Source organism: Stegostoma tigrinum, chromosome 17 (genome assembly GCF_030684315.1).
Source record: "Stegostoma tigrinum isolate sSteTig4 chromosome 17, sSteTig4.hap1, whole genome shotgun sequence".
Taxonomy (NCBI): domain Eukaryota; kingdom Metazoa; phylum Chordata; class Chondrichthyes; order Orectolobiformes; family Stegostomatidae; genus Stegostoma; species Stegostoma tigrinum.
The window spans coordinates 60,341,531-60,366,852 of NC_081370.1; the positions used below are offsets into that span (position 1 = coordinate 60,341,531).

General features: G+C 43.7%; 1 protein-coding gene across 7 annotated transcripts in view; it reads left to right on the forward strand.

The window, feature by feature from the left end:
* Positions 1–1,137: 1,137 nt before the first annotated feature.
* Positions 1,138–25,322, forward strand: part of LOC125459326 (L-lactate dehydrogenase A chain-like) — a 28,242-nt gene continuing 4,057 nt past the window's right edge. For 3 of the 7 annotated variants that reach the window (XM_048545650.1, XM_048545655.1, XM_048545656.1), the window contains exons 1-7: positions 1,755–2,011; positions 2,823–2,985; positions 5,284–5,398; positions 8,837–9,010; positions 14,409–14,582; positions 19,828–19,933; positions 21,458–21,581. In XM_048545650.1, the coding sequence (XP_048401607.1) occupies positions 2,860–2,985; positions 5,284–5,398; positions 8,837–9,010; positions 14,409–14,582; positions 19,828–19,933; positions 21,458–21,581 (819 nt within the window). In that variant the 5' untranslated portion in view covers positions 1,755–2,011; positions 2,823–2,859. Of the gene's footprint in view, positions 1,220–1,483; positions 1,576–1,754; positions 2,012–2,395; positions 2,579–2,822; positions 2,986–5,283; positions 5,399–8,836; positions 9,011–14,408; positions 14,583–19,827; positions 19,934–21,457; positions 21,582–25,322 lie in introns of those variants that run through there. The other 4 variants (XM_048545653.2, XM_048545654.1, XM_048545651.1 and 1 more) reach the window with 4 other exon arrangements.

The following is a 25,322-nucleotide window of genomic DNA, read 5'->3' on the forward strand; positions in this document are numbered from 1 at the left end:
TTCAGTATTTGGTCCGTATGTGTTGTTTTCCTGTAGACGCTGGTTTGAAGTTCCCCATTGGCTGTTCGCTCTACTGTGACATCTAGGAATGGCAGTTTGCTGTTGTTTTCCTCCTCTTTTGTGAATGTTATGCCAGTAAAGGGTATTATTGATGGTCTTGAAGGTTTCCTCTAATTTGTTTTGTTTAGTGATGACAAAGGTGTCATCCACGTATCTGACCCAAAGTTTGGGTTGGATGATTGGCAGAGCTGTTTGTTCGAGTCTCTGCATTACTGCCTCTGCTAAGAACCCTGATATCGGAGATCCCATGGGTGTACCGTTGGTTTGTCTGTAGGTTTTGTTATTGAAAGTGAAGTGGCTGGTGAGGCATAGGTCCACTAGCTTGATGATGTTGTCCTTGCTGATGAGGTTGGTGGTGTCTGGTGTATGTGTCTTCGGTTCTTCTAATAGTGTCGTCAGTGTTTCTTTGGCCAGGTTGATGTTGATGGATGTGAACAGGGCTGTTACGTCAAAGGAGACCATTATTTCATCCTCTTCTATCTTGGTGTCTTTGATGGTGTTCAGGAATTCTTGGGTGGAGTGAATGGAGTGGTGGGAGTCTTCTACTAGGTGTTTTAGTCTTTGGTGTAGTTCCTTGGCTAATCTGTAGGTTGGTGTTCCAGGTAGCGAGACTATGGGTCTGAGGGGGGCTCCTGGTTTGTGAATTTTTGGTAATCCGTAGAAGCGTGGTGTGTTGGATCCATCTGGTTTCATGAGCAAGAACTGTGACAAACACTACATTGGACAAACTGGCAGAAAGCTAGCCACCAGGATGCATGAACATCAACTAGCCACAAAACGACATGACCCACTATCACTCGTATCCTTACATACAGAGGAGGAAGGACACCACATTGATTGGGACAACACATCCATCCTAGGACAAGCCAAACAGAGACACGCACGAGAATTCCTAGAAGCATGGCATTCCAACCGGAACTCCATTAACAAACACATTGATTTGGAGCCAATCTACCATCCTCTGAGAAAAAGAACAGGAAATGACATCACCAACGCAGGAAATGACAGCACCAACCCAAGGAAACCTAACCAGATAAATAGAAAGCGGGACATAACACCAGTGCTTCATTGGAGGCTCACTGATGATGTTACCTAGAATGGTGATGAAACATCTGAAAACTAACCTTCCAGCTCAGTGAGCAATCTCACATCCATAAAGGTACATGTTGGGAAATGGGATTAGAATAGATCGGGAATAACGGACTGTGGGAGCTGGAGTAACACAGCAGGTGATGCTGCCTTCCCTGCTGTGCTCCTCCAGGTCCACACTGAGTTATCTCCATTGGGAAGTCATAATACCAGCGGGGAAAGAAGCTGCTCTTGAACCTGTTGGTAGATGTGTTTAATCTATGATTGGTTGACTCTTAAATTGATTTGTCCTGCAAGCCATTCGGGTCAAGGGCAATTTGCAACAAACTGGGGCAGTCAAAACCCACTCATCCCGATTCTAATGTGAACGCAGCACAAAGCACAAAATCAAAAGAAAACGCCGACGCGGTGATTATTGAGGAGCAGGTTTGTGTAATCTGAGGCAAGGTGTAGTCCCTCCGAACGCGGGGGGGGGGGGGTGGTCAGCAATAGAGAGAGGTGGCACTCCCTCTGTGTCGCCTTTGTAGTGTAGATTGTCGACAGGGTTGTGCTGAATTGGCTGCATTTGGGAGTACGGTGCAGTCCCGCAGCAACTGCAACAGAGACGAACAGGCGCTATATCAATGCAGCTGCGGCGCCCGCTCGCTGGAGACGAGGGGGGAGGGGGCAGCGCGAGGGAGGCGAAGAGAATTTGGAGCGGAGCTTTCCGAGTTTGAATAAAAACGGAGAGCAAGGAGCGGTTGGGAGGAAACATCCACAGAAGGAGAAGAGAGAGAGACCTGGTAGTGGGTGAGACAGCCCACAGACAGAGAGCCAGCCCTGGCCATCAGGACTGACACTAGGAGAACACAGCCTGATCCCTGTAAGTGAAGAGGGACATTCTTCAAAAAACTTAAGGAAAAACAGTGGCTGGGCGAAGATAAGATTGAGACAGCAATTTCACTCTGGAAATGACACTTCTGTGAGCTTGCCACCCAACTGTGTAGTTTGACTGGGTCAGGAACTCTTCAGTGAAATCACAGTCAAAAAGTGGATAACATTAGGTTGAGATCAAGATCTTGCTCAGGTCATGTTCCAAGCGCTCAACATTGTTGATGCTAAATGATCGTTAGCAGTGAATTAGGACTGAAAACCTTTTTTCTCTTTGCTTTTTCCCAAAAGTTTTCTAGTTTTTAGACAATTCCCTTTTCGCAGGCTTTCCATTTCGTGATTGAAACAGGTTGGAGGCTATAAACTTCTTCTTACGTGACCCTCTGTCAGTGAAAAGGTGGCGGGGGGAGCGATATGAGACTTTTAAGGTCCGCCGTGGCGAGTTTCCTATCTCTCTCTCGGTGCACTGTCGCTTGCCTTTCCCTCTAAGGTAAAGGAAACTCAGCCGGTCTGGCAGGATTTGTGGAGGGAGAGAGACCGAGTTAATGTTTCCAGTCCAGTAAGACTATTATTTGGCTTTGTGTTTTTTTTTTGGAAATGCAGGGCTCCATCAAGTATTTAATCTTTAAGAGATCCGACTAAAACAGGTGATCCACCCTCAGTAGAAATAATGAAGGTTCACTTGAAGCTCAGATTCAAATCCAGTCTTTAAGCTGCTTGGTCATTAGTCCCTGTTTGTTCTGAACAAACTACTCACCTTGTGTATTACGCTAATAGATGTTTTTTTTTCTCTCCCTTCAAAGTTTTGACCTTTCTGCGTTGAACTGTTAGTTTAAAACGATGAGTTTGAAAAATAAATTGATGCACGAGGTGCATGCTGATACTCCGATGAAGGCAACATCAAAAGTCTCAATTGTGGGCGCTGGGCAAGTTGGCATGTCGTGTGCTATTTCCATCCTCCAGCAGGTAAAGGGTCTGACCTTCATTATCCTGCGCGGCACTCTTCTTCAATAATCACTCCACAAGTGTTTTTTGTTTAATTTTTGTGCTTTGAGCTACGCTCACATTGAAACTGGGTTGTGTAGATTTGATTTCCCTTGTTCTATTTCAGGTGTAAATGCTAAGTACGTGCCTTAATTTATTGATTTTTATTTTTCCTCTTCAACGTTTCATCGAAATGTGGTATTGTTTTACACACGGTGCTTGTGTTACTGAATTCATATTCCTCGCGATGTACAGAGACCAGTTTATGTTCCATCATAACTTAGTGGAATTTTAAAATAAAGTGTTAGTAATGGTTGCAATGAAACTGCTAGATTTCATGAACACATCTAGTTTATTTGTGAGTAAAAACTGAAAGAACTGTGGATGCTATAAATCAGAAACAAAAGTAGAAATTGCTGGAAAAGCTCAGCAGGTCTGGCGGCATGTGTAGAGAGAAATCAGAGTTAGCTGAAATGTTAACTCTGGTTTATTTGTGTCCTTTTAGGGGAGGAAAGCTGCCATCCTTATCTGGTTTGGCTTACATGTGACGCCAGACCCACAAGAATGTGATTGACACTTAATTGTTCCCAGAAATGGTTTTGGAAGGCACTGATTTCTGTGCAAGACAGATGGTGTGCCTTTACATTTCTTTAATGCCAATTGGGAAATTTTTAAAAATGGACTTGCATTTGTAGAGCACCTTTTGCAGGAATGTGTCAAAATGCTTCCACCCATTACTGTATGTAATTTAGAAGTGCAGCCACTGTTGCAAAGTGAAAAAAGGTTGTGCACAAACTGCAATCAGCTGACATTGACAGCACTAAGGTGACAAGTGTGTAACTATTGTACATTCATATTCCTTTCACGGAACATGGGTATAACTGGCAAGGCAGGCATATCTAACAACGATAATTCAAAGTACAGAAGGGAGGTAGCGCGCTTGGTGACCTGGTGCAATGAGAACAATCTCTCTCTCAATGTCGGCAAAATTAAAGAACTGATCATTGACTTCAGAAAGAAAACAGGAGAACACGCCCCCATCTGTGAAAGAAACTGAGGATGAGAGTGAAGAGCATCAAGTTCCTGGAGTGATGATAACCGATGACCTGTCCTGGATTTCCCAGGTAAATGCAACAGTCAAGAAGACACAATGCCTCTTCTTCCTCAGGCAGCTCAGGAAATTTGCCATGTCCCATAAAGTCCCTCACAAACTTCTACAGATGCACCATTGAAAGCAAACTGTCCGGGTGCATAGCGGCCTGGTATGGAAACTGCTCTGCCCAGGACTGTAGGAAACTACAGAAGGTTGTGAGCGCAGCCCAGACCATCAGGGAAGCCAACCTTCCATTCATGGACTCCATATTAATGGCTCGCTGCCATGCAAAGGCTGCCAACATCATCAAAGACCCATCGCATCCTGGTAATGACTTCTCACAAGCTCTTCCTTCAGGCAGAGGATACAGAAGTCTGAACACATGCACCAGCAGCTTCAGGAACAGTTTCTTTCCAGCTGTTTATCAGACAGTTGAACGGACTCTCACCTCAAATATTGTAACCTGCAAATTCACCTGTATGCCTCTAAGTCTTTTTGATCTGTACATCCTTTGCTTGCTGGGATCTGCCTGTACAGCTCATAATCAAAGCTTTTCACTGTATTTTGCTACAAGTGTCAATAAATTTGATCAATCATTTGTTACCCATCCCTAATTCCCCTTGAATTGAGTTGCTTCCTTAGCCATTTCAGGAGGCAGTGAAAAGTCAATCACATTGTTGTGGGTCTGGACTCACAGACCAGACCAGGTAAGGATGGCAGATTTCCTTCCCCAAAGTATATTAGTGAACTAAAGGGGTTTTTATGATAATCAATTAGATTCATGATAATGAACATTTGAGATTAGCTTCATATTCCATGGTTCGACCACTGCAATGGTTGGATTTGAACCCATGACCCCAAGAAATTACCCTCTAGTCTAGTGATATTTGCACTCCACCACCAACTCCTGGAAGGTCAGCGATTTTTGTCCAATAAGTTTAAAAACAGCAACAACAATCAGCAGGCAAACTTACACACACTTTAAAGAATATAGACATAAGGTCTAAGGGAAGATGTAAATGCATGATAAACAACAATAGTGTCAACAATATGGCATGGACTTGGTAGGGTGCATTGCCTCCGGTGTTGTCATGAATACATTATATGTTTAATATCTTGTGGGAGTTGGATGCTGTTTAAATCTGCATTTTCCAAATATGAAGTCCGCTTTTTTTCCCTTCCTGTAGCATATTGCTGATGAGCTGGCTCTAGTTGATAGAGTGGCAGATAAACTGAGGGGAGAAGCTCTGGATTTGCTACATGGTAGCCTCTTTCTTAAATCCAAAATTTCAGCAGACACAGGTCAGTGATGGAGCGTGGAATTTATTTTAGAAAATATGTTGAATTTGTGTGAAAATATAATTGTACTCCTTTTGTATGTTAATCACATTTTTGGCTCAGAAATTACTCATCCAACATCCCTACCAATATAATGTGATACAAATCTTCTACAAATGTGTTTCCTGACAGCCTGTTGTGACATGTGTTCTTAAGCCACATTTGTAATGGAAACTGGAACACAAGAACAGGAGTAGGCCATTCAGCCCCTTGCATCTGTTCCACCATTCAATGAGTCCATGGCTGATCTGTAGCCTAACGCCATATACCTGCCTTTGGCCCGTTTCTGTTCATACCTTTCGCTTCATAAAAATCTGTTTATCTCAGATTTAAACTTAACAACTGATCTAGCATCAAGTGCTGTTTTTGGAAGAGAGTTCCAAATCTCTCCCACACTTTGCGTGTAGAAGTGCTTCCTAACATCCCTCCCGAACGGTCTGGCCCTAATTCTCTGACTGAAAGTCCGCTCAGAAAAAAACTTGTCACCTTGCAGTGAAGTCACTACGGTGCAATATTTACCCCCATTCCTTTGAAACTGCATTTTTTCATGCAGTTGGCCACAGCATTCTCTTTTAATGCCATTGTTCTGGTCAGCTGACTAAGACTAGCTTCATCTCATTGTGCTCTTGCCCATTGAGTTATAGTTTGAGAAACTGACCATGTTCCTGCTTTTTACACCATTATCTCTTTAACCTCATCCGCCATTCCCTTGCGATTTCTCACCTAAAGCTGCTGCCTGGGGAAATCCTACAGGGGTGTGAGATGGGCGCTGGATGAGCTGGTGACTGCCAGCTCTTAAATAAAGTGAAGAACTGTACATGCTGGAGGTCTAAAATAAACAAAAACTGTTGAATTTCTCCAGCAATTTCAGGCCGTCCAGCATCTGCAGACGGAAAAGAGTTAATGTTCCAAGCCCTTAGGGGTCCTTCCCCCTCTCTCTCTCCATAGGTACAGCCAGACCAGCTGAGTTTCTCAAGTAATTTCTTGTAATTTTTTGCTCGCTTCAGACTCATATCTCTTCTTCACTCCTGTTTCCATTGACCTCTCTGCTGCCTCTGCGTAGATAGAGTTGTTGTCTAAAGCCCAGTTCCAGAGGAATAAAAATTGGATTTCTATAAATGTTGGTCAGATCATTGTCTTCCACAAAAACAACAAATTTTGTTGCTGTGCCACTGTTGCCACACACAACCCTTGTCCATGATCAAGTTGCTGAGCTGAACCAGCCTGTTGTGAAGCTGTGCTGAATATCCAACCCTTCATCTTCCCTATCACACAGAATTCCTATTTCCACCTCCATCAAATTGGCTTGTTCCTACCCTGCGTCAGCCCACCTGCTTTTGAAACATTCCCTTTTGTTCCCTCAGATTCAAATAAAACCACAGGATCTAAAAATATCACAGATCTCCTGGCCACCTTCCCATCTTCCACTTTCCATAACGTCACACTCTTCAAAGTCTCGTGTTGCTGCTGTTGTTCCTGCTTTCCCCATTCACCCCTGCGCTCACTGACCAGCAGAAGGCTGGGGGGGGCTATGGTGATGAACTGCTATTCGGTCGAATCCATTTCTTTGCTTTTGCAGTTTTGGGATGTATTTTATCAGTCTGTTTCACTTTCTGTTGAGTGGAACAGATTTTCGATTCTATTCCAATTCAGTAAATGTTTTGGTTACCCCATTGGCAAACATAACCTTGCAGCACACAAAATTCAGTTAAGTTGTTTAGATTACGCACACCTAGTTCTTTTTAATATCTGATCCAAGACTAGTTATCAGGAAGTTAATTTGTGTTAACTTCTTAAGGTTAGATAAAAGACTAGGAAGGAAGCTGTGATGTTATCGAATGATTGGTAAGGCTGGCAGGGCCGAGTGGCCTACTTCATGCGTGCTTTTGTTTCCAATGTATTTATTTATTTATTTATATAATTTAAAGAAATGTCTTGGTTAACATTTACATTCAACATTTTACCTGCCACACAAGGTTCTCACTGATATTCTTTCTATGCCAGAGCTGAAACTTTGGTATCCCATCCCAAACTCAGGATCAATTTTATTGTTCTTGTTTGCTTGTTTTAGTCAAGGCAATTGAGAATTGATGAGCCCTGGATCAACATGTCTAAGCAATGTATTTACTACTTTCATTGCTTGATGGTGCAGTCCTGAATAAACCTTTACTCCCAAGACCCTGTGCAGGACTACCTCCATCCATACTCAACAGTTGGCATGGTGACAAGTCACCTGGGAGATCGAGTGAGTGGAAAAAAGACACCATACCATGGCCTCAATTGTTGCTAAGCAATTTGTGATATTTTTAGATGCGATGGTTTTATTTTTCCCATAAAGGCAATTTTTACAGTTGACTTAATCGCACATAATATATCCTTATTATTTGTCATAACACTGACTGCTATGGAGTTTCCTGTTACAATGTTTGAATGTTCTGTTATAGATTTTCTCTTGAAGTGACATTCACTGGGATGTTAAAAAGGGAATGGGAATTGGGACGAGGGATGCAATCCCCTCAGGAAAGGTGTGATAAAACCATACTTCTAATTCCAAAGTCCCTCAAAGGAACAATTCTAAAAGCAGGAAGAGTTATAGAAAGTGTGTTTGTTGTTGGTGACGATGTTTTCTGTGACAGCTTGTTCACACAGTAATCAAAGTGTGAAATACAATATTGTAAGCAGCATTCTGTCCTGTAACTCCAGTCACAGAGTTATACAGCACAAAACCCTCTCGCTCAACTCCTCTGTACCGACCAGACATCCCAATCTGACCCAGTCCCGTTTGCTGGCATTTGGTCCATATCCCTCTAAACCTTTCCTATTCACATATCCAACTGCATGCCTCTTAAATGTAATTCTATCAGCCTCACCGCTTCCTCTGGCAGCGTATTCCATACACGCACCACCCTCTGCATAAAGTCAGCCCTCTGGTTTTTTTAAATCTTTTCCCTCTCCCCTTAAACCTATGCCCTCTCGATTTGGACTTCCCTCCCCTGGGAAAAAGACCCTGGCTATTCACCTTATCCATGCCCCTCGCGATTTAAAAATCTCTGTAAGGTCACCCCTCAGCCTTCGATGGTCCATGAGAAAAAGGCTCCAGCCTTTCCTTATATCTCAAACACTCCTTCCCCAGCAGCATCCTTGTAAATATTTTCTGCACCCTTTCAAGTTTAACAGCATCTTTCCTAGCCCTTTGAACAATATTGGAAGTTGAATTTTGCCAACAAGTTGGTGGGTGGCAGTTGCAAGGATGAGACGCTGTGAATTTGAAGATTGGTGAATGAATACCATTCAAATTCACACTGTCATGTTCATGTCTTTGTCATAGAATATTTGTTTTTTTGTTTTGAAAACAATTCCTGTTAACCTGAAAGTCTGTTTCTTACGTTGGTCATCCTGCAGACTTTCTGGTTACAGAAGATTCAAAGATATGCATCATCTGTGCTGGTGTGAGACAGACAGTGGGAGAAGTCAAGAGGAGGCAGCTGCAGAAAAACATAGCTACCTACAAGGAGATCATCCCTCACCTGGTCAAGCACAGTCCGAATGCTGTTTTGCTAATTGTTACTAATCCAGGTAAAGTCTTAAATCATTAAACATGTCTTTAGCTGCATACATGACAACTTAGAATGTCAACCCACAGGACTGAAGAATAATGTGCAGAGTACAGTGGGTTCTGGAAATCTGGCACTAAAAACAGAAATTGCTGGAGAAATCCAGCAGCTGTGGCTGCATGTGGAGAGAGAAACAAGAGTTAATGTTTTCAGTCCAAAAGTTTGAGATTGGATCTCTATATTAGTTTTTTTTAATTAGGAAGGGAGCAATGAACATTAAAACCAGTAGCTCCTTTTCACATTTCAATGTGTCAAAGTGCTTTCTTGCTCCTAAGATGCTGCTGGGCCTGCTGTGTTCATCCAGCTCCACACTTTGTTGTCTCAGATACCCAGCATCTGCAGTTCCCATTATCTCTGCTTTAAGAAATTGTTTTTGCAACATACTTTGTCATTAACTACCCTCTCACAATGACTCTGCTAATAGCAATCATATGCGAGGGCAAAAAAAATGAGATCTTGTTGAAAGGAAAGCACTGGCTTAGAAAGGAGATTCTGTGATGCAGTAGGCGGTGCCCCTACCTCCGAACCCAGGATCGGATCCCACGTCAGGACTTGCTGATGGTGTCATTATCACACACAACCAGTGTAATTGTCAGTCTGAATCTCTCTGACACGCCTGTAGCGGGTGGTAAAAGTGAGTGAGTTTCCTGGACAGCCTGAGCCACCAGGTGGTTCTGCAGTGGAACAGCCTCCCTGTGATGAGCAGCTCCAGGTACTGATTCTTGCTGTGAGCAAGAGTGCTTCTCGTTCTGAGTGATGACCATCCTGGTCACCTTCAATTGGTTTCATGGGATGTTTGACATGCATGTTAACAGAAATTGGTTTAATACCTCATCTGTCACAATTGGCTTTTGTTCCTCTGTCTATATATTAGAAGATGATCTTTCTTCTTCGTCCTGTTGTTGCTCACTCCATTGGTGGCAATCGCATGTCTATCAGGAACTCTGATCTTTCTCCTGACTTGAGTTTAATCATTTCCAGTTCACCCTACGGACTGTATGGCCTTGCTTACAATGATCTACCTGAGCTGCTCGCAAATGGAACTTTTCACTGCACTGAGGTACACATGGCACTACATCAAATCAACTCGCATCTCAAGGGTCAGCACTTTCAGTTCTTCAATCTCATTCTTTATTCTGTCCAGGTTCTTTCACTTCTTCAGGCAGTGCAAGATGATTGATACACTAACTGCGAAGTCTCTTAGTTACTGGTTAAGAGTAGCAGCTTACAGCAACTGCCTCCTGCAGTGCCACAGTGTTGCCACCCGAAGGTTGCAGGAACAGCAACTCATATTCCGCTTGGGAACCCTGCAGCCCAATGGTATCAATGTGGACTTCACCAGCTTCAAAATCTCCCCTTCCCCCACCGCATCCCAAAACCAGTCCAGTTCGTCCCCTTCCCCCACTGCATCCCAAAACCAGTCCAGCCTGTCTCTGCCTCCCTAACCTGTTCTTCCTCTCACCCATCCCTTCCTCCCACCCCAAGCCGCGCCTCCATTTCCTACCTACTAACCTCATCCCACCTCCTTGACCTGTCCATCTTCCCTGGACTGACCTATCCCCTCCCTACCTCCCCACCTATACTCTCTCCACCTATCTTCTTTTCTCTCCATCTTCGGTCCGCCTCCCCCTCTCTCCCTATTTATTTCAGAACCCTCTCCCCATTCCCCTCTCTGATGAAGGGTCTCGGCCCGAAACGTCAGCTTTTGTGCTCCTGAGATGCTGCTTGGCCTGCTGTGTTCATCCACCTTCACACTTTATTATCTTGGATTCTCCAGCATCTGCAGTTCCCATTATCACAGCTTACAGCAACTGCTAGGAGGAAAGTTATTTTTACTGCAGAGAGGGAGAGACATTATCTGACCTCCCAGAACGTCTGAAGGCTTCTCAATCAAGCTGTTGGGGTCCAATCAGACAATTGTTGTCAGGTTAATGATCTTTGGGATGAACAACTGCTCACAATCACTTAAACCAATCTTGTTGGTATGTACCTCCCAGTCGGCATATACCCCCTCGTGCCGGGACCTCTGCAGCCAGCTTTTTCACGAGCTTGAACAAAGCTGCAGTGTAAACACCACACACAATGAGCTTGGATAACAAAGTGTGGAGCTGGATGAACACAACAGGCCCAGCAGCATCTCAGGAGCACAAATTGAGCTTAAGTAATTTGTTTATAAAAATCAGCAATTTCTTTCACAGTCCTTGGTTTTACAACAGTCTTTTTTTTTGTACCATTTTAGTCCAACACCAAATCTACAGAAAATTAATTGATAGTCTTTATATTGCAATGTTTATAATGGGTTCTCTGCAGACTACGATTAATCTGTCTCTGTTCGCTCATTATTATCATGTTCCACTCGTATTTGAATGTTTTTGCTCAGATAGTAAGAACATAGGATTTTCACCCAAAAAATGCATTTTTTCCTGTATGCGAATTTTTCGGTTTTAGTTGGATTACGATTACAGGAGAGTTTATACAGTGGGGAGCTGGAGGAACACAGCAGGCCGAGCAGCATCAGAGGAGCAGGAGTTGAAATTTTGGGTTGGGACCATTCTTCAGAAATGGGGAGGGGGAAGGAAGCTCTGAAATAAATAGAGAGGAGGAATGGGGCTGGAAGAGGTCGATGAGATGGTGATAGGTCAGTGCAGGTAGGGAGTGGAGGGGATTGGTCAGTGAGATTGATGGGGCAGATAGGTGGGAGAGAAGATGGACAGGTTGTATCAGGTCAAGGAGGTGGGGATGGGAGAGAGGTTTGGTCATGGGATGAGGCTGGGGGTAGGGAGATTTTAAAACTGGTGAATCCTATATTTAGTCCATCTGGCTGTAGGCTCCTGAGGCGAAATATGAGGTGCTGTTCCTCCAGCTTGAGTGGTGTCATTGTGGCACAGGAGGAGGCCCAGGAATGGACACTGTCACCCAGGGAGTGGGAGGGGGAATTAAAATGGTTGGCGACTGGAAGGGGCTGTCAATTATCATGTACAGAGCACAGACGTTTACAAAACAGCGTCCAAGCCTCTGCTTGGTCTCATCAATGTACAGGAGGCCAGTAGACCAGGTAGGTGAACTCCAGTCTGATATGGAAGGTTAAAAACCAAAAGAAATGTGGATGCCGTAAATCAGGAACAAAAACAGAGTTGCTGGAGAAGCTCAGCAGGTCTGGCGGCATCTATGAAGGAGAAAACAGTTCATGTTTCAGGTCTGGTGACCCTTCCTCAGAACTGATGGTGGCTGGGAAAACGTCAGTTTATATGCAGAAAATAGGGAGGTGGGTGGGTGGGGATAGAACCCAAAGAGAGAGAAAGACAGTTGGACAGACAAAGGAATTGCTAACGATCAGGCTGGGAGGGTGAATAGTTGTTAACGGGGACTGTTAGTGACGAACAACAGGAGGCGTGTAGTGACAGACTATGTGGTAGCAAGGACTGGTGTGTGGGGTGGGGGCTGGGACATGGGAGAGTTTAGGCCCTAAAATTATTGAACTCAATATTGAGTCTGGAGGGCTGTAAGGTCCCCAAGTAGAAAATGAGATGTTGTTCCCCCAGCTTGTGCTGGGCTTCACTGGAACACTGCAGCAAGCCAGAGACTGGGATGTTGGCAGGGAGCAAGGTGGTGCGTTAAAGTGGCAGGCAGCAGGTAGTTCAGGGACTTTTTTTGCAGAATATCTATGTTCTGCTTGCAAAGTGGTCGCCAAGTCTACACTTCATTCCCCCAATGTAGAGAAGACCGCATTGTGAGCAGCGAATGCAGTAGACAAGATTCTTGGAAGTGCGGGTGAAGTGTTGCTTCACCTGGAGGTATGTTGGGCCCTTGGATACTGGGGAGGGAGGGGGTAAATGGGCAGGTGTTGCACCTTCACCGGTTACAGGGGAAGGTGCTGTAGGGCTGTGGAGAGGTGTTGGGGGTGAAGGAAAAGTGGGCCAGGCTGTCCCGGAGGGAACGGTCCCTGTGGAAGGTGGACAAGGGAGGGGAGGGGAATATGTGCCTGTTGGTGGCATTCTGCTGGAGGTGGCAGAAATGGCATCTGATGATCTTCTGGATGAGGATGCTGCTGGGATGGTAGGTAAGGATAAGGGAAACCCTATCGCTGCTGTGGGAGGGAAGAGAAGGGGTGAGGGCAGAAGTGCAGGAGATGGGTCAGACCTGGTTGAGGGCCCTGTCAACAATGGAGCTGGGGAATCCTCGGTTGAGGAAGAAGGTGGAAATTTTGGAGGCTTCCTTGTCGATATTGGCCTCATCTGAACACATGCAACGGAGACGGAGGAACTGAGAGAATAGGATGGAGTCTTTACAGGAACCAAGGTATGAGGATGTACAGTCCGGGTAGCTGTGGGAGTCAGTGAGTTTGTGATGGATATTAGTGGCCAGTCTATCCCCAGAAATGGAAACAGAAATGTCAAGAAAAGGAAGGGAGGAGTCAGAGATAGACCAGGTGAAAGTGAGGACAGGGTGAAAATTGGAGGCGAAATTGATGAAGCTTTCCAATTCTTGACGAGAGAGGGAAGCAGCACCGATGATATCATCGATGTATCGGAGAAAGAGTTGTGGGTGGGGGCCAGAATAGGACTGGATCAAGGAATGTTCCACGTACCCCAGGAAGGGACAGGCATAACTCGGGTCCATGCGGGTACCCATGGCAACCCCTCTTACCTGAAGAAAATGAGAGGAGTTAAAAGAGAAGTTGTTGAGGGTGAGGACAAGCTCGGCCAAGCGGAGGAGCTCTATCCTATGGTTTACTCTCTACTCCACCCACCTCCCTATTTTCTGCATATAAATTGACGTTTTCCCAGCCACCATCAGTTCTGAGGAAGGGTCACCGGACCCGAAACATTAACTCTGTTTTCTCCTCCACAGATGCTGCCAGACCTGCTGAGCTTTTCCAGCAACTTTGTTTTTGTTCCTGATATGGAAGGTTTGTTTTTTTGCCTTGAATGGAGGTGATGGGGCAGGTGTAGCACTTCCTGTAGTTCCAGGGAAAGTTGCAGGGGTTGGTTAGGGTTAGTGGGGAATGTGGAGTAGATGAGGGAATCAGAGTGAGCGGTCCCTATGGAAGGCAGATAGGGGTGGGAAGGGAAATATCTCTATGGTTGTGGTGTTGGATTATAGGTGGCATAAGTATGAAGGTTGGTGGGTTGATATGTGTGGACAAGGGGTATTCTGTCTTTGTTTTTGTTGTGGGGAGGGGATGTGAGGGCAGAGATGTGGGAAATGTAAGAGATGTGGTTGAAGCCATTTTTGATCACTGGCCTGCTGTGTTCCTCCAGTTCTACACTGTATTGTCTCTGACTCCAGCTTCTGCAGTTCTTGCCATCTCAGGAGAAATTTGTGTTTTCTTTTTCTGGACTTTTTTTTTGCTTTTTCAGTGGATATCATGACCTATGTGGCCTGGAAAATAAGTGGTTTCCCAAAGCATCGTGTGATTGGCACAGGCACGGACTTGGACACTGCCAGGTTTCGTTTCCTATTGGGCGCAAAGTTGAGAATTAATCCAATCAGTGTCCATGCTTACATCATCGGTGAACAGGGAGATGAAAGTGGTATGTAGTCTCCAGCTGTCGGTTTAGTGAAATACTCATAAAGTATGTGCACCAGCAGAATCCCCACGCTTTGTAGCTTTGTTCTAAATTATGAACATAAGGTGCAATTGACTCGCGTTTTAGTTTGTTTGCATTGTTTTCCTACAAAGGCTTTCTGAAATATACAACTGAATATACTGCAAAAGCATCATTCAGAGTTATATTTTGTTGTTAATGTGTGCTCAAGTTTAGGAATACTGGGGTAAGATGAAAAGTGTACAAAGTCGTCATTCTCCATCCCCACCTTAGTTACAAAAACCAGAAATTGAAAAAAAAATCAAAAGCAGAAATAAAAGAAACTGAGCCAAGGGGAAAGGAAAATGTCCAGATCATAAAGTCTTATCTCCATTAGGGTACGTGGGTCCTCCCAAAGCCTCCAGTCTCTGCCAGTTGCGAATGATGTCGGCACCCGGGCCTAGCCATGGCCTGGAGCCTCAGCCAGCCTGTGACCCGCTCCTCTATCAATAGGAATAGCTGTGCATGCACACCTCATCCTGGGGTCACTGGCGCCTCCACTGGTGGCCCCCGGAACACGCTCCTCGATCGCAGGAGCCACGTTCTGTTGCTGCCGCCTCTCGGAACATCATTTGGACCCGTGTCGCTTTTTAATCCCAGGGCTACCGTAGAATCCCTACAGTGCACAGAGAGGCCATTCAGCCCACTGAGTCTGTTCTCACCATCTGAAGAGCATCCCCGTAACTCCATATTTACCTTGCCTAAAACCCCTAACCTGCATATCCCTGACACTATGGGACAATATTCCATGGCCAGTCCATAGAACCTGCACATCTTTGGACTGTGGGAGGAAATCCACAAAGACATGGGGTGGATATCCATGTGGAGTTTGCACAGTCACCCATAGCTGGAATTGAACCCATGTCCCTGGCGCTGTGAGGCAGCTGTGCATTCACTCCAAAGGTCAACTTTTGACCATTGATCTCTAACAATTTCAGTCAGATGGATATAAGACCATGAGAAATAGAAACAGGGGTAGACGATTCGGCCCCTTGAGCCTGCTCCTCCATTTTGATCCGATATCCTTCACATCCAATTTCCTGACCTCTCCCCATAACCCTTGATTCCCTGACTGGTAAAGAATCTATCTTTCTCAGCCTTACATATATAAAGGACTCTGCCTCATTAGCTGTCTGTGGTAAGGAGTTCTAAAGACTCTCAACTCTCCAACAGAAGGAATTCCTCCTCATCTCGGCCTTAAATTGTACCTCTTCTAAGCCCATCAAGTATGGACCCAGAGTCCTCAAATGTTCCCCATATGTTAAGCTTTTCATTCCTGGGACCGTTGTCGTGAACATCCTCTGAACCTGTTCCAGGGCCAATACATCCTTCCTGAGATATGGGGCCCAAAATTGCACACAAAACTCCAACTCTGTAGTACATCCCTGCTTTTATATTCAAGTCCTCTCAAAAATAAATGCCAACATTGCATTTCTAACGACTGAATCAACCTGCAAGTTTACCTTGAGAGAATCCTGGACTAGAACTCCCAAGTTTCTTTGCACCTCAGATTTCTGAATTTTCTCCCCATTTAGAAAATAATCCATCCTTCTATTCTTCTTACCAAAGTGCATGACCTCACACTTTCCCATATTGTACCCCATCCGCCACTTCTTTGCCCACTCATCTAACCTGTTCAAATCCTTCTGCAGCCTTTCTGCCTTCTCAATACTACTGTCCATCTACCTAGCTTCGTATCGTCAGCAGACTTAGCCAGAATATTCTCAGTTCCTTCAGATCATTGCCGTATAAGGTGAAAAGTTACGGTCCCAACACTGACCCTTGCGGAACACCTTTTGGCACCAGCTGCCATCCTGAGAAAGAGCCTTTTATCCCCAGTCTCTGCTTTCTGCCAGACAGCCAATCTCTATCCATGCTTGTCTCTAACACCATAGGCCCTCATCTTACTCAGCAGCCTCCTGTGTGGTATCTTGTCAAAGGCCTTCTGGAAATTCAGGTAGATAACATCCATTGGCTCTCCCTGGTCTAACCTACTTGTTACATCCTCAAAGGATTCTAACAGATTTGTCAGGCATGACCTCCCCTTAATGAAGCCGTGCTGACTTTGCCCATTTTACCACGCACTTCCAAGTATTCAGAAATCTCATCCTTCACAATGGGACTCCAAAATCTTACCCAAGACTGAGGTTAAGCTCCAGATTAAGCCTTCAATTTTCAGTCTTTCGCCTTACTCCTTTTTAAACAGAGGTGTCACATTAGCCATTTTCCAGTCCTCTTGGACCCTCCATGACTCTAGCAATTCCTGAAAGATCACCACTGACTCCTCCACTATCTCTTCAGCTATCTCCTTAAGAACTCTGGTCCTGGTGGTTTATCCATCTTCAGCCCATTCAGTTTTTCTAGTACCTTGCCAATTGCTCTAAAAGATGTAACATTCTTCCAAATTAATGTAACCATTTTCAGTTCCTTAATCAATGGCCTTCCCTTCATCATAAGGTAAGAAGTGGGGATGTTCACCAATGATTGCATTTTGTTCAGGACCATTCTCAACACCTCAGATACTGAAGCAGTCCATGTTCAAATGCAACAAGACCTGGACTGTATGCAGGCTTGGGCTGACAAGTGGCCATTAAGATTAGACCACAGAAGTGTCAGGCAATGATCATCTCCAACAAGAAATAATGTTCGCATCATCCCTAAATATTCAAAGACATTATCATTGCTGATCCCTTTGCTGTTTTCAACCATAGGGTTATCATTGACTATAAACTGAACTGGGCAAGCTATATAAATACTGTGCAAAAACACAAGTTGCTGGAAAAGCTCAGCTTCACAGATACTGCCAGACCTGCTGAGCTTTTCCAGCAACTTCAGTTTTTGTTCCTAATTTACAGCATCCGCAGTTCCTGCTGTTTTTATATAAATACTGTGGCTTGGGTTGGGGGGCGGGGGGGGGGAGTTCTGAGGGAGTCGTTCTCCTTTTGTCTTCCCGGTGTCTCTCCACTAAGCCACAGTACAGGTCAAGAGTACAATGGAACACTCCTCATCTGTGTGGGTCAGTATAGTTCCAACAACACTCCAGCTTGATACCGTTCAGAACTAAACAGTCCACGTAATTGGGATTCCATCTACTACCTTCAACATTCGTCCCATTCACCCCCACCACACTGTGTGTACCATTTACAAGACAGACTGCAATAACTCATTAATTCTCCTTTAACAACACCTTCCAAACTAGAAACGTCTGCTGTCTGGAAGGGTGAGGGCAGCAGAATCATGGGAACAGCGCCACCTACAATCCCCCCCCCCCCCCCCCCCCCCACATTACCAGTCAGCAACCTGACATGGAAATACAGCAGCTTTCCTTCAGTGATACTGATCTCTGTCTCTAACAGCATTTTGGTTACTGACACCACACACACTACAGCGGTACAAGATGTAGTTCACCACTAACCAGACATGGGTCTCAGTAGCTGGGCTAGCATTTATTGCCCACATCCTGTGAATGAACTAAAATAAAACTGCCAAAAGTAAAATAGCCCAAGAAATCATAAAGAGAGAACTTTATTTAACTAATTTTTAAAAGTGGATGTCCGCACTGATTATTTAATAAATATCAATTTTGAATAGAAAGGATTATCTTCATATGAGAGTGAATTATTCTGTTAGGTGAGAATGATCTACTTAAAGCTACTTTGGTCACAAGAAGAAACTCTTCCGGATTTTTCTATGATCTGGTTTGCATTTAATAGCCGTTAACTTGAAGTCAGACTCCAGAACCTCAAGGAAATAGAGAATCTCTGAAACTTCCCCACTTGAGGCCATTGTAACAGATGATAAGGTCATGATTATATTCTTATGCTCTTTGACTCCTGTTGTGGCAAGAAGATGACAGCGTACTGCTGGACTGGGGGGTCCAGGTTCAAATCCCACCCCCTCCAGAGGTGTATAATAACCTCTCTAAACAGGTTGATTAGAAAAATAGTTTAAAAAAAAGTTAAAAGGATATTTTCAGTGGCCCTCCTGTGGAACAATGGTAATGTCCCTACCCCTGAACCAGGAGGCCCAGAATCAAGTCCCACCTGCAAATGAAAAACAGGTGGCAGCCACTAAAAGTTTGTGTCTATTAGGTAATTAACAAGCCTAATCTGTCTCTATATTGACATTTTGGTGAAAAAAGGAAGTTTCTCAATTCACACCCTTATTATCAGAGCCTAGTGGTTAATGTCTGAATACCAACTCGATGTTATTGCACTGAGGAAAGGTCCCCAGTTTGCTTCCCTATGGGGTCAAGTGAATACTCAGTTTCTAAACCACTAGTTCGCTATTGGTCCAGAATATTGTGTACAGTTCTGAACCCCACATTTCAAGTAAGATGTAAAAGGCTTTGAAGGGTGCAGAGGAGGTTTCAGTGCCTGTCCAAGGGTGAGGAATTTTAACTATGAGAGAAAGCTGGAAAAGTTAGGATTATTCTCCTTGGACCAGAGAAGGTTCAAGAGATGATTTAATACAGATCTTGAAGAATGACTAGAACTTTTGACAGGGTTCATTGAATAGTTGCTGTGCAGAATAAGACCATTTGGCCCATCATGCTTTCAAATGAGGATTGTTACCTCACCCAAACTCTCTTGTCTTTTTCCCCATCGCCTCATGCAGTATTTCTAGCCAAATAATCATTTGAAGTACTCTTGAATGTCTCATTGGAAAAAAGAAACTTTTGGCTGATGGAAATTACCAGAAATTTCAAATAATTACCAAAGCACCTCGTTGTGAGCTGAGGAGAATTCACTGGCACCCAGAGGGTTGTCAGGATCTGAAATGATGGTGGAGAAAAGGAGTTGGCTCATGTTTGAGGTTGATCATGTTTGACAGTGCTGCCATTACCTGGCCAGGATGCAAATTGCTGACAGTTTGTCATTTTCAATTAACTTTGTAAGAATGCCATAGCGACATACGCTCTATAGCATTTAGTCTTTCACGCTATTACTCCCAAGACTGTGGGAGGATCTGTGACAGGAATATGTTTAAATGGAGGATAGCCTTTCTTCAGTGTTTATTTCTTGCCAAAAAGTGATGACCAATCATTTTCTTGATGGTAGATGATGCCATCTGCTCCCAGATAATTAAGAAGGCCCACACGTTATTTAATCTCTTAGGGTTCATGCTTTGTGAAGCATGAAATAAGTTACTACAACTAACACTGTTTTTTTCTTTCACCTTTTTAATGCAGTTGCTATTTGGAGCAGTGCAAATGTGGCTGGTGTCAACCTGGAGTCATTAGATGAAAAGTTAGCAAATGAACAGGGAGATCAAATTCATAAAAAGGTTATAGAAAGGTAAATGTTAATGACTTCTTGTGAATAAAAACACCTTGAATGTTGACACAGAAGGTTATACATTGATGTTGCACAAAACATCTGCTTGGTGATCACTGCCATAAATCTTTGAAGGTTACATGGAAAGCTGATAACGCAGTTCAAAAGGAATACTTGGGATCCCATCGGAGGTACAGATAATACCACTCCAACGCTAAAAAGGTGACACTAAATATTTATATATTAATGGTCAGGTCTCAACTGATGTAATTGTGTTCATGTCCGGACACTGCCCTTGAGGAAGAAGTTATGGGGGAGAAGGCAATTAACTAGAATGATAATGAGGATGGAGGCATTCACTGACATGGAGAGGCTACAGATACATGGCTAATTCTGCTTGAGAGTAGAAAGGAATGCAGGCTGATTCAACAACCATTTGAAATTGGGGCATTTTTATCTAATAAAAAGGAAGAAACTGTTACATCGACAGGTAACCTGAGGATAGATTTTAAAATATAAAGGAAGCAATGTGGGTATAGAGATCATGGAATCCTATAGTGTGGAAGCAGGCCATTTGGCCCCCTCAAGTTTACACTGACTCTCCAAACAGTATCCCACCCAGACCCACTCCCCTACCCTAGCCCTGTAATCCTGCACTTCCCGTGGCCAATCCACCTAGCCTGCAGATTTCTACACACTGTGGGCAATTTAGCATGGCCGGTCCACCTAATCTGCACATCTTTGGACTGTGGGAGGAAACCGGAGCACCCAGAGGAAACCCACACAGACATGGGGAGAATGTGCAAACTCCACACAGACTGTCATCCAAAAGTGGAATTGAACCCCAGTTCCTGGTACTATGAGGCAGCAGTACTAAGCACTGAGCGACAGTGCCGCGCCCATGAAATTTTCTTTTATGCAAGTGTTTTGCCTGAATGGGCAGAGGAAGAAAATAGCAATTGCCAGCCTGAAAAGAAAAACAAATACAAGGTTACAGAGAGAGCAGGACAAGAGTATGAATTGAATAGCTCCTTCAAAGAGCTGGTGCAGGGCTGATGGGCCAAATAGCCACTTGTTGTTGCTGTATGGTTTTTATGGGGATCATTAAAATGCTGTGCCCTGGGTGAGAATCCATGGAGTCATGAGTTCCCACATCTGGAAACCAATTCACCACCATTGACTTATGGAAAATAAATCCCCTATAGGTACTATGCTGTATATAGCCAATCAACACGTTATGGAACTGTTCAAAAGGCCAATCAGCCCATCCCTTTACCAGTCCTTAAGTTTTTATGTTCTAAGAGCTTTGCTTATGAGCTAAACCTGGATTTAGACTCTGTCTAATCACTGAATACTTATTTAGTAGGACTTATTTTCTTGTATTGTGGTTTGTAGACATTTCACCTTTTACATAAAACACACAAAATGCCTTGAAGCAATTGATTCTTTAACCAAAGTATAGGAGTGTGATGTGGGAGCTCAGGATACTTTAGTGGACAGTGGAATTTCAGTTAAAATTTATTCTTTTTTTTCTTCCCATCACAGCACCCATGATGTCATAAGGCTGAAAGGATACACCTCCTGGGCCATTGGTTTAAGTGTGGCCAGTATCGTGAATGCAATTTTGAAAAATATCCGATCCATCCACCTGGTGTCCATCAATGCAAAAGTAGGTTTTAATCAGCTGCTTTCCCATTAAACACTGGTACAAATTTCCTGTGGCATGTGGTATTGGGTCAGCATCTTCTCCAAGTGGGATACATGCACGTACCAGATGTTCTATGATTACATGCTGCTAAATATTGCATTAGTGTCTTATTCACAGCAAAACATGAAATATTGTGTCTAAATACATTGGTACAAAATTATAATTGGTGTTTGATGCTTGTTATGATCTGCCAAATTTATGCTGTAGCCACGATAGGGATTAGTGAGAAAGAAATAGACACCATGTCATGAGGGCAAATTTTTTTTTACTCAGGTTGGTTTGTGTGTGGAATGAACTTCCTGAGGAAGTGGTGGATGTGGGTATAACTGTAACGTTTAAACGACATTTGCTTAAGTAGATGGATAGAAAAGGGTTGCAGGGATATGGGCCAGGAGCAGGCAGGTGGGACTAGTTTAGTTTGGGATTATGTTTGGCATAGACTGGTTGGACCGAAGGGTCTGTTTCTGTGCTGTATAATTCTGAGATCTCCTGTCTGATATCTGTGATCTTTCATTTTCTCCCAATCCTACCCCAAACGTGCCTCATTTCATCCTTTCTGAGTGACATCTTTGGCTTCCTTACTCGGGACTTTGAGTTTGGTTTCCCATGGGATTCATAAACCACATCCTCCCAATATTCTTGGGATTTTGAACAATCTTTTGAGAACTGCCTGGACTCCTGTAAGTCTATCCTGTATGTCCAGCATGGGAGACACTTCCGATGTGGTGTCAACTGTTATTGACTCTTTAAGGTCACTTTGTGGTCTCAGTCATTTTTAATCAAAGACTGCATCTTCCAGTGGAAAGCAGTATCTTTTATGGTCAGATTCATCTCCCTGTTTCTAAGTGCCTGACTGATTAGCACCTTGAAGTTACTAACTTACTCATCTGACTGGCTCTGTCCAACTGAATAAAACTGACTGCTCAATAACATTTCAACCTTTCGCAAACTTTGCAACAAGGTCCACCCTTGTTCCTCAGATGGATTGAATTTAGCAACCTAACAATCAAAATATTGCAACCTTTTGGAGCTGTTTCTTATCTGACTATTAGAATTCACAGATCGATGGATTAAGATCAATAATGCGTATGAAATAGATTCCTAGAGGCTAAAGGTGTGTAGGGGTGGGGAGTTGGTGAAGTGAGTGGGAATATGATGTTGACATGGAGCATTCGGTTTTGGATAACTGCCTTCAGGGAGAATATATATGGCCTTGATTCACAAAACCAACTTAAACCACAAGTCAAGATAATAAAATGTGGGGCTGGATGAACACAGCAGGCCAAGCAGCATCTCAGGAGCACAAAAGCTGACGTTTCGGGCCTAGACCCTTCATCCAGCCCCACATTTTATTATCTTGGAATCTCCAGCATCTGCAGTTCCCATTATCTCTAAACCACAAGTCAAGTTGTGTAACCTGGTGTGTGGAGAATTTGAGAGAGGCTTCCATTGAAGTGTTTGTAACATGAACAGGATTACACAGGGTAGGAATGGAGAAAATATTTCCTCTGATGTGGTCGGGGAATTTTGAATGGTAGGATTTGATTTTAAAATGACAGTGAGGTCATTCAGGAAAGAGATTCATGTAAATTATGATGTACCAGATTCTGACATTAGTAAGAGACAAGACCCGAGTCCAGAACAATCATGTGCAGAGGAGACATTGCATTAGAGAGCTGTATGTGATAATCTACAATGTGCAGATGAAAATAACAGTTTCACAGTTCATAAGGAATTAAAGAGCCTTCCTTTAGAGATAAGGAGCAAATAACCTCGAGGATAGTTTATATACAGATACCCCAGACTGGTGCCTCAATGTGCAGTTTTGGATTAAAGCTCGGTCAACCAGAAATTGGGAAGCATTTTATCAAAGGTGAATGGAAACCTGCAATTCTCTCCGCCGAACCACTAGATGCTGTGAGCTTTCAGCTGAGACCAATAAATTTCTTTTGTTTTTGCACTATGAACCAAGGTAGGAGTTGAGCTACAGTTCACCTATGGTCTATGGGAATGGTAAAATAGGCAGGAGAGGTTGACTAGCCTACCCTGTTCCTATGTCCTGCAGGATCAGCAAAGTAGTTAGGTTTTATTTCAGATAACAAAGTGTGGAGTTGGATGAACACAGCAGGTCAAGCAGCATCTTAGGAGCTTCACACTTTATCTCGGATTCTCCAGCATCTGCAGTTCCCATGATCTCTGAGGTTTTTTTTTCACTCCCGTTATCTGTTACAGCAATAGATTGTCATTCTTATGTAAGATCTTAAACTATTAGCTTCATTTGTCTCCAAATGCACCTTTTCTATCACCTCACCATTATTTATCTTCCTCTCTCCAACCCTTTCTTTCCATAGCAAATCTCTTTAGTACCATGACCACTTGGTACATGTGGGCCAAATACTGGAAGGCACTGACTATTCACTTTAACTTTCCTCTGATACTTAACTGCACTCTGTCAGTAACTGCTGGACAGCTGGCTTTGGATTGCAGTACGAAGTTGAAACTTTCTGGGCTTGGAACAGCTGCCCCACCCTTTCCGCTGAGTAGGGCTCAGTTCTGCTCCAGGGATCAAGTATTGAAAGCAAGGCCAGCAGCACTCAGCATGGTTCTGAGGGAGTGCTACACTGTCAGTAATGCCATCCTTCAGCAGAGACTTTCAATTGAAGATTGATCTGAGGAGAGCAAGGGAGTTATTCTGTGGCTGAATCAACATCACAAGAAGAGATTGTAGTCATGATCATATTGCTGTTTGTGGAGACCATTCTGTGCAAATAGGGTGAGACACTTACCACACTGACCAAAAAATTGGCTCAAGATCATTCTGAACTCTCCTGTGATCTTGCTAAGTGCCATATGAGTCTTTATCTTATATCTCTTGGGTTGCTTAGACAAGAGTATAGTACACTTACCTGTTAACTTGGAGTGGAAATCACACACACAATCTCCTCTGTCAGTTCAGTGATCTCCTGCATGACTAGGCTCAGAACTCAATTTAAAGATTATAGCCTGTCTAAGGAGAACACTGGTTCCCTCTTGTGGTCATCATGTGCAGAGCAATTGATTATTTCAGGAGTCCATTCGAGTTCATTTTGAAATGGTCTCAGCAAATGTTGAAGTTATACAGTCTATGTTAATTAAGTAACACAATTTAGATGAACTATTAAAATTGCATTCCCAGGAATTTCTAAGTTTAAGAGTTAATTTAGGTGAGGTGTTTAAAGGAATACAAAAGTAAGGAGATAACAACAAGGTGTAGAGATGGATGAACACAGCAGGCCAAGCAGCATCATAGGAGCATGAAGGCTGCTTGGCCTGCTGTGTTCATCCAGCGCTACAGCTTGTTATCTCGGATTCTCCAGCATCTGCAGTTCCTGCTATCTCTGATACAAAAGTAAAGAGGTTATGTTTCAGCTATACGTGTCACTGGGGAGACTAGACTTGAGAGTATGGTATATAGTGTATGAGGTGGGTTATCTTATGAAGAACGGTGGATAGGCTAGGCACTTATCTGCTGGAGTTTACTAATTGAAGCAAGTAAGATCCTGAGAGGGATCCTGACAGGTAGAAGTGAAGACGATGTTTTTCTCTTAGAGAATTTAGAACTGTTTGAAAATAAGGGGATGGCCATTTAACCCAGAGAAGAAGAGATAATGGGAACTGCAGATGCTGGAGAATCCAAGATAACAAGCTGTGGAGCTGGATGAA